At 42.8% G+C, this 15,629-nt stretch overlaps 1 protein-coding gene across 1 annotated transcript; it reads left to right on the plus strand.

The window, feature by feature from the left end:
* Nucleotides 1-5,796: 5,796 nt before the first annotated feature.
* On the plus strand, nt 5,797-12,892 carry erfl1 (Ets2 repressor factor like 1; the record flags this gene model as incomplete). Its single annotated transcript, XM_079165231.1, has 5 exons — nt 5,797-5,857; nt 6,518-6,752; nt 8,565-8,742; nt 10,276-10,405; nt 12,075-12,892. 5 exons carry the CDS (start codon nt 5,797-5,799, stop codon nt 12,890-12,892), a joined length of 1,422 nt encoding a protein of 473 aa, XP_079021357.1.
* Between the last annotated feature and the right edge of the window lie 2,737 nt (nt 12,893-15,629).

The raw sequence follows: 15,629 nt of genomic DNA on the forward strand, positions 1-15,629 counted from the left end.
AAATCATTTCAGCTATTTCAAGTATGGACAGTTCTCAGTTTTCGTATGGCTGGATTTAAAAACTATATTTTCTGACTCATTATGGATTTCAACCTCACATTGGCCTCACAATCGCTGTACCCGCTGGTACATATATGTTTCAAGTCTGATTCCACTGAAAGATATTTTGGTTTTGGCGGTTCTGTCCCTCGGTGTGAAGGACTCAGATTTAGCTTTGCTGCTGCCGTGTGGAGTGATGGGAGTCACAGAGCCTCAGTACTCCTGTAGCTACACTACACATATTGGCTACATACACAGATACTGCACTGCTGACTGAATCCTCACTGTTTCATTTGACAGTGTGATATGTGTTTTGGGAAAACAGAGCTCAGGGTACAAAGGAGCAAACGTGATAATTTAGCTGCAGTAAAAGTTGTAATATAGCCAATATAGTGTTAGTGTATGCAGCGCTTTGACTCTTTAACGCTGTACAACATTTTTAGAGTGTTTGCAGCAATCACTGTTTTATTGTAATTTTGAGCGATTTGATTTATTTATGAATCTACAAAACAGACTAATTCAAGGGATAACACAAGTGAGAACACTTATTTCTAACATAGTCCCCTGGATGTTAAAAGAAAGACATACAGTATAAGTATAATTCTAACAATATATCTTCAAACCAACTACATCAGTGCACAATTATTGGTTTATAATTAATCCAATGTATTCCCATTCCATAGTTTGAACCACAAGGAAAACTAATTGTCTAAGTTTTGGGGGACCTTAAAGTTAAAAACAATATATTTTGGCTACACTTAAAGTCGAAAGATTTTCATGCAAACATATTGTATTACTTATGGGAGAACCGTTCGTATTCATTTGTGCAAAACAAGTTGGAATTCTGTGTTGGATTATGCTGGATGGATTATTTTTTTCTTCACCTTTCTAGTGCCGAATGTTCTATGGAAGGTAAACGTTTTGTTTTTTAAATGACAACACAGCGGTGAATCATCCGTTATTCTTTATCTACGACTAAACTAGAAATTAGACAAGAGATTCAGCTAAATCGGAAGAATTATCGGCCACTGTTCTCTTTGGATGGACAGGTTCTTTTTTCCCTCTTTCTGGCCAACCCTCCCCCTCCTCTCCTCCTCCTTCCCTCCACTCTCTCTCTCTCTGTCTCCCCTCCTCGTTTCTCCTCTCTCCTTCTTTTCCAGCTCCTCTAACAAACCCATAGCAGAGTCCCTCTGTTCTTCCACCCTGAGGCTGACCAGTGTGTCAGAGCTAACCAGGGAGAGGAACAGAGAGAGAGGGAAAGACAGAGATAGCGGGAGAGAGGCAAGGATATAGAAAGGGAGAGAGAGAGAGAGAGAGAGGGTTCAGTTGGGCCTTTTTCAGGGGCAACCAAAAAAAGGAAGATGAGACAGATGTACAGAGCCCGTTTCATCTAGTGGAAAAAGAAAGCGGGAGAGGCCAGACTCTTCATGCCTCTCATATTTTTCTATCTTTTTATATCGTGACCCATCACTCTTTCCTTCTTTAGACAGCACTGGAGATATAATGTTGCCTGAATGTCAGGCTGCCCCCCTTCCTCCCTCTACCCAAGTCACTCTGCAGAATTTCAAAACATACTTGGTACTACAGTATATTCCGCACACTGTTTCCTTTTCATTCCCGTCAGTGGCCTACTAACCCTCGGCTCAGTTCTGCTGACGGGCCTGGTACTATAGATTACTAGCCTTGTTGCAGACTTGTATCACTGTGTAGCCCGTCAGTCCTGTTTGGGAACAGGATGTTATGTTCCAAATACAGATCTCTTTCAAACACCTAAAACCCCCTTGACATTTTGTGACGCTTTTGAAGTACAGTTCTAATTTGGTATTAAGTTGCCAGCAGAAAAGACTGAGCCTATTGTTCCATTCAGTTTAAAGTAATTACCTTAATTCCATATGACTATCCACATGTTTTTAGAGGACTCTTAAACCTGACCTTTTCCTAATTACGAACATACTTTCTTCTTTTTCTGTTATCTCAGGTGCTTCATTCCAACCAGAAAAATCAGGTGGCATTATACGACGTTAAAAACAGCAAAAAAAGAAATTGCAAAGTGCTTTACAGAAGAAAAGAAAAAAAGGCACAGCAAACCACTAAAGTTATGAAATCAAGGAAAAACAAGAAAATGTGAGATTAAAGCTGCTATAATCAATATTTTTATATTAAGAAAGGATCAAATGACTATGAAATGTGAAAGGGGTCATGATGAGATGAACCTGCAGAGATTTACCACCCGACTCTCCGTTCCCATCAGCCATACGAAGTGTGTGATGAAGCTTCAAATACCTCTTTTGCACTACCTGCCCAGCTGAAAGCCACAGAGAAAAGTTAGCAGCTAGACCGTGAAGAAAGTGGAACGTTAAAGATGTTTTTTTTTTTAAAGATGCGCACTGATTTGGCCTTTCGGAGACTTTGAGTGTGGTTGTTTGAAAGTCGAGCACAATAACCTTTCAGCCTTCACCAGCCTCGAGTCCTTGCATCTTCGTAGTGCGCTGAATACGCGGGGAAAAACTGTCACTAAAACCCGCCGACTCTGTCAACTGAGTGAATTATCAAAATTCACCAACACACCAGAGGGTTTGCAACGGGAATGTGTGTTTGCTAAAAACCAGTGTGGGCCTACACTTCACACTGAGGTTTCCTTTTGAGTGGCGAAGGTGCTGTTGTCCACATGCGCCCCTATTGTAAGTATTATTGTCACCGGTAACTGTGTGATCCATCATCCAGACTGGGTTTTTATAGGTGGCCTTTTGTGGGAGAGAGGTCCTTTGTTTGGGCTGTTGTGTCCACAGTCGCTCTGTGCTGCATGTGTGTGTCTGTCTGTGCACATCTCTGTGCTCTTATCACTACCATCTTTAGTAAACAAAGTGCATTCTCTCCTTCAGCTCGGTGAGATGTGTGTTAGTGTGTCTATATTGATTCAGTCAATATCTATGGGCTCCATGTCTTATTTTGTGTGCTGCTTCTCACTGTGAGTGTGTGTGTCTGCTACCTGAATACCTGTATTTCTGTGGCATATCTGCTTGAGACTGTGTGTTTACTGTGCTTGTACAATCCATTACAATCTGTGAGCATCTGTATCTGACAGTCTGTGCATGCATGTGTGTGTAAGAGTGTGTGCGTATGAGGAACAGTATTCCCTGGGCTGCTAGTTATAATGTTTCTGGGGGTGATGGGGGGAACTTGAAAGCCCTGCGCTGCCCAAATCAAAACTAACAAGGAAATGATGGGGGCTCCTTTATCTCCTCTCTGGCCTGGGGGGCCGAGGGGGGGCGAGAACGAGAGACTCGGGAGGGAGGGGAGGAGGGAAGGGAAGAGAGGTGGGAGGAGGAGGAGGAGAAGGAGAGGGGGGGGGGCTGCCTGGCTTCCTCTTTGATTTGTAAAAAATGCATTACCTCCGAAATCAAACGGAAAATTACTGCGCCGAAGCAAAACACACAGAGCAGGAGAGAGGGAGAGAAAAGGAGATGGGTGGGGCGGGGGAGCAGACTGTGGATAGGTGTGTGTGAATAGAAAGGAGGTGGGAAAGAGGAAAGGAGGATTCACCTGTGAAGTTACGCTGTCGGAGAGGAAAAGATGGATATAGATGTAGGCGGTGTGTAGGTAGTATGAGAGTTAGCTGGAGAGACCCTGACAGACACACAGAGCACACATATATGTTATCCTCGGAGGAGTGAAAGCTTATACATGCTGTGGACCATGAGAACACGGCAAATGAAACAGATGATGCAGTATTGATGACCTGTAGCCTACAGGGAAGAGGGAACTTATAGATTACTACCTCGAACACAAAGAATATCTTATTTTTTAAAGACTCCTTCTGAGGCCGACGTACGGCTTGTATCGAGTTTTAATGGAGGGACATGTGTTTTGAAAGAGAGACGTTTCTAATTGTGCGAAGGCCAATGTGTGTTTTTGATATCCTACCGGTACACTGAATTCAAAGTGATCTCACGGGCTGCGTGGAGTATAGTTTTGTGGAAAAATCCCTCGTGAAAATGAGGAGCTTTTTGTGATTTGAACCCCCGGTGATAACTTTGACTCATTACGGGAAAGTGAGCGCAGGCAGAGACACAAGGCCGATAGAAAGTGAAAAAAAAAACATGAAGAATAAGAGATGATAACATGAATGATGTGGGAAAAAAAAAATATATGTGAGTGAGATAGGATGAATGCCAACTCTATATTTGAAGACAGAAGGAGCGGCTTGAAAACAAGAAAGATGAAGAGAGGGAGTGAGAGAGTGAGAGAGGGGCCACAATCCAAAGGCTAGAAGCAGGGTGAGAGCGAGCGAGAGATAGAGGGTTAGAGAGAGTCGGTCAGAGAGAGAGAGAGAGAAATGCCTGGAGTTAGTAATAATAATTTATACAAACACACCTTAATAATTCACGTTCCATTTCAATGCTGGAGGGAAAATCCAAAATTCACAGAGCATAATTAAATAGAGGCAGAGAGTGAAGGGAGAGATAGAGAGGCCAGCATTAAAGATACCAGTGTAGCAGCAGGGCATCTCTTCCATCTGAGTTTTGTAAAACAACCCTGATGAAACTGTGATATCCAAACTAGATCACATCTCGCCGTCCCCTCGCTCGTCATGGAAGCACCCCCCCCCCCTTACCTCCTCCTGTCAGCAGACGTCTACATGCGTTTCTTTCCGAGACGTTCTCTTACAAGCCGTCATTTCATTTGCACGTTATTGCTATAGCGACGTGTTCGGATCAGCTTGCTCGCATATGAGAAAAGTATAGCGTGACGCAATGCGATGATGGATTGATCAAATCAACAGTTTGTTTGAGGCTTTCGTGCCTTCACAGGTGTGTTGCTTGGTTGTGGTTGTAAAATTGAATGGTGACAAATGACTGTTGAGGTATTTAAAAGAAAAAACAAAATATCTATACTATCATCGACGTGAAAAATAACCTGCAGCGGATTTCATTTTTTTTAAATATTATTAAAAAACTACCATATTATCAGTGGTGGAATGAGTTGAAAGCGCTTTACTCCAGTTCAATTTTAATGTGGTTCTTTTGCTTTGCTGTTTCTAAAGTACTTTATATACTCCCTTGCCAGTTTATTACGTGCAGCCAAGTAAAACTAGTGCCGTCAAATGCGACAGACATGAAATACAACTTTCTGATCATGGAAGAGGCTGTAGTGTGTGGTGGTGTTGAATTGTATTGCCTTGTACTGAGAAGCGTCTTTCATTGAGGAAAATGGCTAAATCACACACGAAACAAAGCCCCTCCTGGTGCACCTGAATATAAAGCTGCACATAGAGATCTTTATCTTTATATGTATTTTTGTAATTTAAAAACTCGACCAAGCAATAGTCAAGCCATATTATGTATGAAAATGTCCCATTTTTAATTTATAATATGGTTCAACTTTCACCTGGTTTTCAAAAGTCTATTTAATTCCTCCTGTTCATAAATGCACTATAGGGATGTCCACCATGTTGCATCAGACACAGCCTCAGGTGGCCACACAAGATCACATCCATCAAACACCTTATCTCTACCAAAGACATATGAAACATAACCTTGCCATATTTCACATCGATTTAAGGTATGTTTTTGAACTCCTATTGCGCCCTTAGATCCTTACGCAATACCTAAAAGTTTACACTCTTCAACTTCAACTTTAAATCACTGAAATAAACTTGCTGGGTAGTTTATCTTGTTTTTATATATATATATATATATATATATATATATAAAGATATGTATCTTCTCTTTGTTTTGTTCCAGGTGTTGTGGAGGTATGGACTGTAACTGCGTCAGTGATCTGCTGCTCCCCCCGGTGCCCGCACTCTGGACGCCAGGTCAGTCCCACCGCCAAGCTCATGGAAGGGGTATAATTTCTTTGTTTGGTTTACCTAAAGTCATGTATTTTGTAAAAAATAAAACTATACTCACGCATGTGCAGGCATCTTCAAACATACCTCTAAGTCTGGACCCAGGTCACGTGTGTGAATTGAGTGTAACCAGACAGCCAACACACGCAAAGTTATTATAAAACATAACCATCATCGTGAAAATCAAATTGATACACATTAAAATGCTTCTCAAACTTTCATAAAAAAATGAAATAACCACACACGCGCACATTGGTAAACAAATCCAGTCTCTGGTAGTAATTGGTTGTATATGTAATGTTTTTACAAGGCTAGTTAGTGAAAGATTCTCTTTGGGATGAGTCAAAAAGCTACTTAACTCCATCTCTGATGTGCATACAGTCGGCCCGAGCAGCATCAATCAGATCTCTCCCAGCGAGCTGTCATCATCCCACTGACCATTCTGTTGAGGCTAGAGGGCATTAGCGCAGACTAACATTGCTCAAGGCACGTGCTGTGATATTAAACACATCATCCCTCACCACCATCACTCATCAGTCATTCAGACAGCGATCCCCCCCGGCAAGCGGCGGGACAAATGACAGGCCCTAACCTCATCCTCCCCTCTTTCCTGCTCCCTCTGCCCAGGGATCGCCTTCCCAGACTGGGCCTACAAGCCTGAGTCGAGCCCCGGGTCCAGACAGATCCAGCTGTGGCACTTCATCCTGGAGCTGCTGCAGAAGGAGGAGTATAACGGCGTGATCGTGTGGCAGGGGGACTATGGAGAGTTTGTGATCAAGGATCCGGACGAGGTGGCTCGGTTGTGGGGGGCCAGGAAATGCAAACCTCACATGAACTACGACAAGCTGAGCAGGGCCCTGAGGTATGTGTTTGTACACGGTGTGCTGAATGTCAAGCAATAACACTGTTGGTATCAGATGAGTCAAGATGTTTATCACTCCACGGTTTACATAAATTGTTTACTGTTGTTTGGCTGAATCCCCACTTACGTCTGTCTGTTTCATGTTGGTTTAATGGAAAGATAAAGGTGGGACTTTTCCTGGGGAACGTCAATACCCTCAATTTCTCCTTATCTGTGGACATCCTAATGGAAAGTTCACCATTGAGCTGCCAAATACAAAATTCAATAGGGATTTTAAAATCAAGGCCCAGTCTGAAATTGCTTGGACTTCTTCAAGAGTAGAGAACGGAGAAACTGCTCGGCCACCGAACTTGCCGAAGGTGATTAAAATAATACCGTTCACACTCCATACCTTCAGCGTTTTACACCCCCAACCGCACACAGTTTTCTTATGCAAATACACACTACCCCGACTTGTTCCCCACCCTCCCTCTGCTTTCCTTTGGCCTCTTGTTAATGGGGGCTGTCGTCAGAGTCTAATTGTTATGAATTGGCTGGGGCCACAATTAGCCTTCTTAATTAGCCTCACTTAATTGCTCAATTAAGGGCCACGGCACAATTGCCACGCAAAGCAAAACACATACACATCATTGCACTGGGCGCAACCACTGTGGATGCATGCTGATACTTACATGCTGCCGTGTTTGTTGATATCGTGCGTCTGCATAATGAGGCGTTGATCGCCAGTATTTAATGCTGAGGTGGTCTAATGCATTCTGTGTTTGGTGCACTCACCGTGGTCACTTCAAAGCAAAGAAATGCAAGTGCTCAAAGAAATGGAGTCCGAGATTTAAAGTTCTAGCTTGCGATGAGACATCCGTAGGCTTTTCAATTTGCGGCAGACCCCCCCCGAGCTCCTTTACCTGAGCCAGATGGCTCCATGTTTTGCCTATACCGTTGATCAACCTCGCATCCTGGCAGACGTTGTGACACCTAAGTGGGTGGCACAGGAAACAGGCAGGACGACGGCTCTACATGCCCAGCGGGAGTCACCTGAGGTCGTTACCGTGGAGACTTCTCTTGTTGTCTCTGTAAATGTGCTTTTCTGGTTTTTGGCAGCTTCTGAGTGTCATTTACATTTACGCGTCGCCCGGGTTGGATATCATGTTTCAGAGTCCAAACTGCTTCTGATGAATTCCATAAATACTATATTTACCCTAAAATCTAGTAAATTGTTTTCACTTCAACAATGAAAACTAGTTTTTTTCGGAATAAAATCTAGAAAGTAGAAATGCGCTGTTTTTCTCATTTTGAGACACCGATATTTTTCAGGATCATGATATTATCTTTTCATTTATTTTAATGCCATAATCCATATCATATTATACCATAATCTAACACCTATATCTTTTTTTAAATTGATATAAGTATAAGAAGTATCTTCCTTTGTTGTTTGCGTGTTAATGTTGACTGTATGTTGAGAGCCTCTGAGGCTCAAAGGGATTCTGCTTTTTGGCTTTTTGTCTGGTAACAGCTGAATAAAATATCCCTTTAAAGAACCATATTGTATTGAATCAATGCAGGCAGACATGAATTGATTTGAGTAAGGAGGAGATGAATACAAACAGTGGGAAATCAGCGTAGCTCTTGTCCTACAGCGCTGAAGTTGTTTACTTATTCGTTTCTGTTAGCGATGAGACACAAAACCTTGATGCGAGCATTATATTAATCCTTCCCTCCTCTTTTCCTTTTCCTCTTCCTTTTTCCTTCATCCTTTATCCCCCCACTCCATCCCTCCTACTGTATCCTCTCCTCCTCCCTTCTCCTTTGCAGGTATTACTACAACAAGCGCATTTTGCACAAAACCAAAGGGAAGCGTTTCACCTACAAGTTTAACTTCAGTAAGGTCGTGTTGGTGAACTACCCCCTTCTGGACATGGCCAACTCTCCCTTCTTTCTGGCCCAGAACCACTTCAACGGGGGCTCCACCGCTCCAGACTGCAGCCCAGAGGTACAGAGGGTAGGATGAAGGGACTGGAAGTGGGTGGGATTGGTAGAGGGATGTATTTTGTAAGATAAATGAAGTGTAAGTCATATAAAGAATGAACAGAAATTCACAGTCTGACACTGTAGATGCCTACAGACAGAAATCTAAATCATAACCATATTTAATTTAACAAAAAATTTGAGAAAACCGGAACAAAGAAAAAAGATGGAGAAATAGCAAGACATATTGCTCTACTCCTTAATTTTGTATTAATAGTAATTTGATTCAAGTGATTTTGCCGTTGTTTTTCTCAGGCCCCTGCTGTGCGTTCACTTTTTAATAATCATCGCGTCTATCTTTACTCATTGTCTCTAATGGTGATCCTAATAGAATACTTATTATTTGCCCAGAGAGATTTTAAAATTGTTATAGAGGTATATGGTATCAGAACACAGTTTTTGGTAAAAAAAAAATGTTATGACTTTAATTGTGGGTCTTTTAAAGTGATTCGATATTAAGAGAAAATAAAACAATGAACCATTTTTAGTGTATAGCTGCACATAACTGTCTTTTTTTTTGTGTGCCAGTGTGCAGATAATTTCATTTCAAACAACTAATGTCCTAGAAAGTGCACGCAACTTGAAAGTACAGTAAGAGAGAATCATCCATCATGTGTCCGCGCTACCCTTAAGATGGGATAAGGAGACACAGTCTTTGAAGGAGACGGTGGAGGAGGACGGTTTTAACTTGTCCTTAAAACAAAAGAAGACGTTATCCCCTCCTTCTCTCATCCGTCTCCGATGGCGTATCCATCTGTCATCGATTGAAAATGAAAGAAATGGAAAGCAAAGGGGTCGCGTCAGATCAGATCAATGGCGGGTCATTAATGCGGTTTGTTAAGCAACGCAGATCTTGCAGCTTGGGAGTACAGTCTCGCCTTTCAAACTTGGGGCTGCGGGGTGACAGATACTATTGATCCAAAGTCCTGCTCGGGGGGGAAAAAAATCCCCCCTTTGTCCCCTTGATTCCTGAGATTCAAGTGTTCTATTTATTTTACCTTGCCTTCTTCTCCTTCACGGATTTTACACAGAAAAAAATAAATCAGCACACACACACACACACAGACACACACAGCTGCCCTACATCCTGAATGGATGTCATTCTCTCAGATCTCAGTCCTATTCGTCCTGTGTCCCTTCATGCAGGACGAAGGCCCACAATCCCTCTCTCTCCCCGTCATTTATCCTTTGTGCCCACAATCTTAATCGCTGGTCTCCATTTGACTCTGTACTCTTCCTGCCTTTAAGTCTCTGAGCCTCTGTGTCCTCCTACCTCCCTTTTTACCCCGAGTCCCATGACACCCCTTTTTATCCTGTCCTTGCTGCGACTCTGTCACTGTTTGCATCACACTCTGCCGTTGTTTAGCGTATACGTTGACAGCAGCACCCTGCCATAAAGGTGGATTTGTAGCAATACGTGTGCTCTATTTGAGAAGTACACACACTAATTAAATCGTTTTTCCCACTCTCTTTTTTTTTCTGCCCCTCTTTGTCTCAGGCCATACAGTCTCTGTTTCCTCGTTTGCCAGACTCTGGCAGGGGAACGTCCCTGTTTGATCGAGGGACCACGGCACCAGGGCCCGAAGGAGACAAGCTGAGACTGGATGCATTCCCCTTCCTCAGTACAGGTGAGCCCAAAAAAAAAAAAAGTTGGTCAAAAGTGCCAGAGCAAAAATAGGAATCTTTCTGTATCCCAGAGACTTTTTCCAGGAGAAGACAGATAGCTTTAACAGAGGGAGCATGAGGCGGTATAGGCAGCAAACAGACCTTCCTAAACAAAGGGAGGAAGAGAAGGTAGAGGGAAAGAGGAGAGGAATGAGGATATGGGGAGGCATGAACATTTATTGTTAAAGGAAATAAGAGAGATGGCTGTCCCATCGCAGCCCGCGGTGAGGTTGTGCTTCAGGTGAGAGAGGCCAGGTTCGCCTGTGAATTATGCATTTCAGCTGTGGTAAGAAACGAGGTGAAAGCCGGAGAGAATCGTCCACCTTTTCAGCAGGATTTTCCTCATTTGTCCTCTTCTCTCGCTGCATATAGCAATGAATATATATATAGAATGAATGCAGCGTTTTGTGCGTGTTTGCCTAATTGTCAGTATACGTGCCTTAATGCATCTGCCTTTGTACTTCTACACACTCTACATGTGCATCAGAATGTGTATGAATGTGCAGAGCTAGCGAGGCAGTGCGTAAACAGATGTACTCACACACACACACACACACACACACATGCATCCCCCCCCCCCCTCCCATCCTTCCCCACTCTGTTTGTCCTCAGGTCCTATTCCCCCCTTTTTTTCCTTCTCACCCTCCTCTCCCTCCCATGTGTCCCTGTTGTCCTAATCCCTTCCCAGGCAGGAAGGCCCTAATTGAGGGTGCAGGCTTCAGTTTGTGGCCTGTGGGCGCCCATTACTGTGTTTTCATAAGCAAGTGAGGCCTGCCTGACTGATTCAATATTCATGTGTCTGCCAGCTACTCCTGGCCCAGCACGCAGAGACTCCACCACTGTCAAATTAGCCCTGCATAGTAAATAACAGAGCGAAAGAGAGAGCGAGGAAGACTGAGAGAGGTGGAGGGTGCAGCAGAGAGAGAGAGAGAATCCTTAAGTTGGTTGTCAGTTGGAAGGAGGTACAGAATGTGGAGAGGCAACGCTTTTGTTTGTTCATTAAAACTGAATTCCAGCATCACCTCACATTTACCACCATGTTCTGTTATCAAGTGATGCTCACCAGGAACTGAAATCAAATACGGTGCTATATTTCATTTGCTACAGCTTATGTTTTTTTTATGCTTAATGTAAAATGATACGGTGACATGTCAAAACATTGGGGAGGGGGGGGGGGGACAAATCCGTCAGCTGCTGAACCTCTGGAAGCACACGGACCTGATGCATTCTTTATTTCTCCGCTACATTTTGCAACAGGGTGACTGTCACCACTGAGATGATGTGTGGCCACCCGTCTCCTTTTTTAACATACACAATTGGATAATACAGTGTTTGGGAGATGTAAACTCTGCTTTATTAGACGTTTGTCTTTCACTGCGGTGCAGAATCTTTGTGTTCACATCTGACTGTCAGCAGTGTGAAGTGGGTGTACATCTCAGTACTGGCATGCATAAATGAACCATCGGGTTTTCTTTTTTGTTGAAAGCAGCCGTGCCAGACTTGGCCCCTGTGGCTTCTGATTAGAATTGCTAATACCGATGAGCATAATTAGTGAACATTCTTGGATGTTGTATGTCAAGAAACCTTTGGCCCTTCTGAGAGCTAACCTCCATCTTATTTTCTCTGTCCTAGGTGCACCGTGCTACACCAAACCCCCGTCACTGCTGGGCCCGTACGCTCGCAACCCACCCTTCGACTACCCCTGGGGCTTCAACCCCTACCTCCCAGGGGCCTTCTCCCTCAATAACTGCCCCAAACTGCCCCCTGGCTCCCTCTACCCCTCCCAGTTTTACCCCAACCCTTTGCAGAGCGGCCTTTCCCAGCTGCCTCACCCCTTCTCCTCCCTGCTCCCCCCAGGGGAGGCAGGTGGGGGTGAGAGGGGAGCAGCGGGGCAAACCGGAGGGACAAACGGCACAGCGGGTGGTCAGCCGGTCAGACTCATCCTGCCACCTTTCCCCGGGAGCCTGTCAATGGGTCGGACGGACATTGGCAACGGGGCGTCATTGGGGGAACGGGAAAGAGCGGAGGCCAATCCTGCGGGCACAGGTCTGAGTCTGGGAGCCATCGGCCTAGGAGCTGGGACAGGGACAGGGACAGGCCGGCAGAGCCCCACGGAGAGGAGAGGAGGGGTGAAGCTGGACCCGGAGTCAGACTCAGACCTGGAGATCACCGATCTGAGCGACTCCAGCTCAGACAACGAAAACGAGCACGACTTCGGCATCAGGAAGGAATCCAGGCTGGCGAACCGCTCACAGATAGTGTTGGATGGAAAGAAAGGGAGCGTGCGGCCACCCATCTCCTCTCTCCCCCCGACGGTGTCCCCGCGTCCCCGGAAGAGCCTGATGCCCGTCAGTCCGCCACCCCCGTCCCTGCCTCCGTCACTTTCCCCCTCTGTGGCTCTGCATGACAGACACAAGGAGACAGAGACTCTCAAAATGATACACAGCTAATACATTTTTCTCTCGCGTCCACCATCTTGCCAGACTGTGCTCTGATAACTCTCTTTTTCTCTCCTTTCTTTCCCTGAGACACTTTTTTTTTTTTTTACTTTCAATTGTAAACTCCCCAATCACTCTCCGTAGATCCAGAAAATGCAGTTGTGCTCTTGACTTCTGAAATGACTGTTTCCCTGTCTGCTGTGTAAGTTTGCCTACAGACCATCACACTACCGACTCGTCCATCTTAGAATATATGTGGCGTACAGTGTTTTTTGGGGTATCGGCTATGTGTGTATCACCAACTTGTCCTTTCTGTTTTGATCCCTCACACCCAAATGATCGCTCCATGGTTTGTAGACTTGTTTTACACGTTGCATGCAGTACTCTACAATTTGCTGTCTGCGGCTGAGCTATGATAGAAGGCGGTGAGGTGGTAAATTGCAACACAGCAGTGTCTGCCTCGACAAACATTAACAAACAACATCCCTATACGAACAGAACACAACAACAAATAATGCTCAGATCGATCCAATTTTACAGATTTGCCCTGTAATTCTAGAGATTTGGACTATACATATATAATCACTATGACTTTTGAGACAGTCAAATACTGCCACCTAGTGGTCATTTCAGTCAATGTCTCCTTAAATGAAATCATCTTCCCTCCGTAATCCTGTGAGTGAATTTGTTGCCCTTAAGTTTATTTAGCACTTACTTTTATTCTATATATTGTTTGTTGCGGGTTAATTTAAATGTTAAAATCCATATTTCTAATAGTGTCAACTGTGATAGTCTGTGAATATTTATTTTGTCCCGTGGTTCAAGTATTTCCTGCACATGTTCTAAAAGGAAAGAAAAAGAGAGCAGACTGAGCTGGACCAACCTAGAAATTTGTATGAATATTTCAGTGTATATATTTTATTATGTTGTACATTACATTTAATTATTATTCACTATGATAAGATTTAGCTGTATTGTTGTGATTTAATTCAGTATTTAAACATGTTGGAAAAATTATAAGCTTAGGTGTATCAAAGTTTAAATTATTAATGGCAGACGATCTGCACTCTGAAGATGTTTTTCTATGAAGAGGACAGAGTTCACACTGGGATTTGTTTCTGATTTTCTCGACCCCAATTAATTGTGCCCTTTGGTCATTTTTGCCAGATGCCCAATCTACGAACCCTTTGGGTTCAAAAAAATATGCCAGTAGACTTATTTTTATAGTTAGCATTCACCCGGTGTAACTGTACTGTAATTAGTCTTATGTGAATAATATTGGTCTTTGCATTTTCTTTTTTAAATCCTCCCCCGAAAATCTGTTTTGATTATTTTTTTCAATCAGTGCTTTCTGTCCGTGCCAGCAGCAGGGCAATTGGTTTTGCTTGAGGACATTAGAAATTAATTAAATATTCAAAAACTGTTTATGTTTGCTCTACCCAGATCTAATGACCAACTTCCTGCCTCCGGCCCGTTTCTCAGCGCAGAGTGAACACATATTGTACAGCTTCATAGCCTTTATAGCCTATGGTTTGTCAAACAGTGGCGGTATACGATTAGTTGTGAAAGCTCTATTGTAAAGTTAATGTAAAGCTCTATGTTTGTTGAGTTGCTACAGGAAAGGCCTCCAGTCACCTCCGCGTGGAGTACACCAACCTACAGCTGTAAATACTGTTTCCTTTGTGTGTGTGTGTGTGTGTGTGTATGTGTGTGTACACATCCAAAAATGACAATGCAGTGGTTTTACTTGTCATCTCTTTGTTTTACTGTAAAGAGGAAAAATGGAAAGTACAAAAAAGAAGAAAAAGATTAATATCTTCAAAAGCAATAAACATTATTCTGGATAGTGGACTGTTGTTGACTGTGAGTTTGTTGAATGGATTCATTTAGTGACGTCAATTTCTATCATAATGTTGGAAATTCATTGCATTCCGACACATTTTATTCATGCCGTTAAAAACACCTTGATAAAACAGATACATATTCATTTGGACAATACGGTATATTTACATATTTGGAATGAAACTACATTTTCTATTTGATCACTTTATATCTCCTGTAGTTAGTAAATTATAATGTAAATAATTCAGATGTGACCGTTGATATCTGGCAATTTAGAATTGTGTTGTTGTATTTCTTAACTGTGCTTATTTTTTATGAAAAAAACAAAGAACAATGTAATTATCAAGGAAGAGCTGCATTGTAAAGGTATTAAGAATTAAAATGGGAAAGTTTGATTTCATCTTGGCAAACAGCCCATATTTTATCCTCCATTAATTTGATTAACAAAAGCATTAATTGAATGATCAGAGAATGAAAATATAACATTCTAATAGTGTCGTGTTTTTACATTGCTACTTGCTCCTACTTTGGTAGTTAATGTTTTCAGGATTTAGCTTTTACTCCTGTTACAGCAATTTGGTGAAAATAGGTACTCTATTTTACACATTATTAATGGTAACAATAATCATAATAATACAGTCTAAGCCATCATAAAGAAGGAGCCTACATTACAAGGATACCTTTACAAACTCTGTTGGACCTATGTGTTGTGGGCTTGTATTTTATTACTTTTACATTTTATTATAGGCGTCTGCCATACTTCTAATTCACACTGCAGTTCATTCAACCCTTGCAGACACAAAACAGTGTCCTTATTTTCATCGTCTCTGTCATTTGCAAACATCAAACCTTTCACCACCAATCAGGAAATGACCAGTTTGCATATCCAAGTGAGACTGCATCTGCA

The sequence above is a fragment of the Pholis gunnellus genome (genome assembly GCF_910591455.1).
Source record: "Pholis gunnellus genome assembly, chromosome: 8".
Classification (NCBI taxonomy): domain Eukaryota; kingdom Metazoa; phylum Chordata; class Actinopteri; order Perciformes; family Pholidae; genus Pholis; species Pholis gunnellus.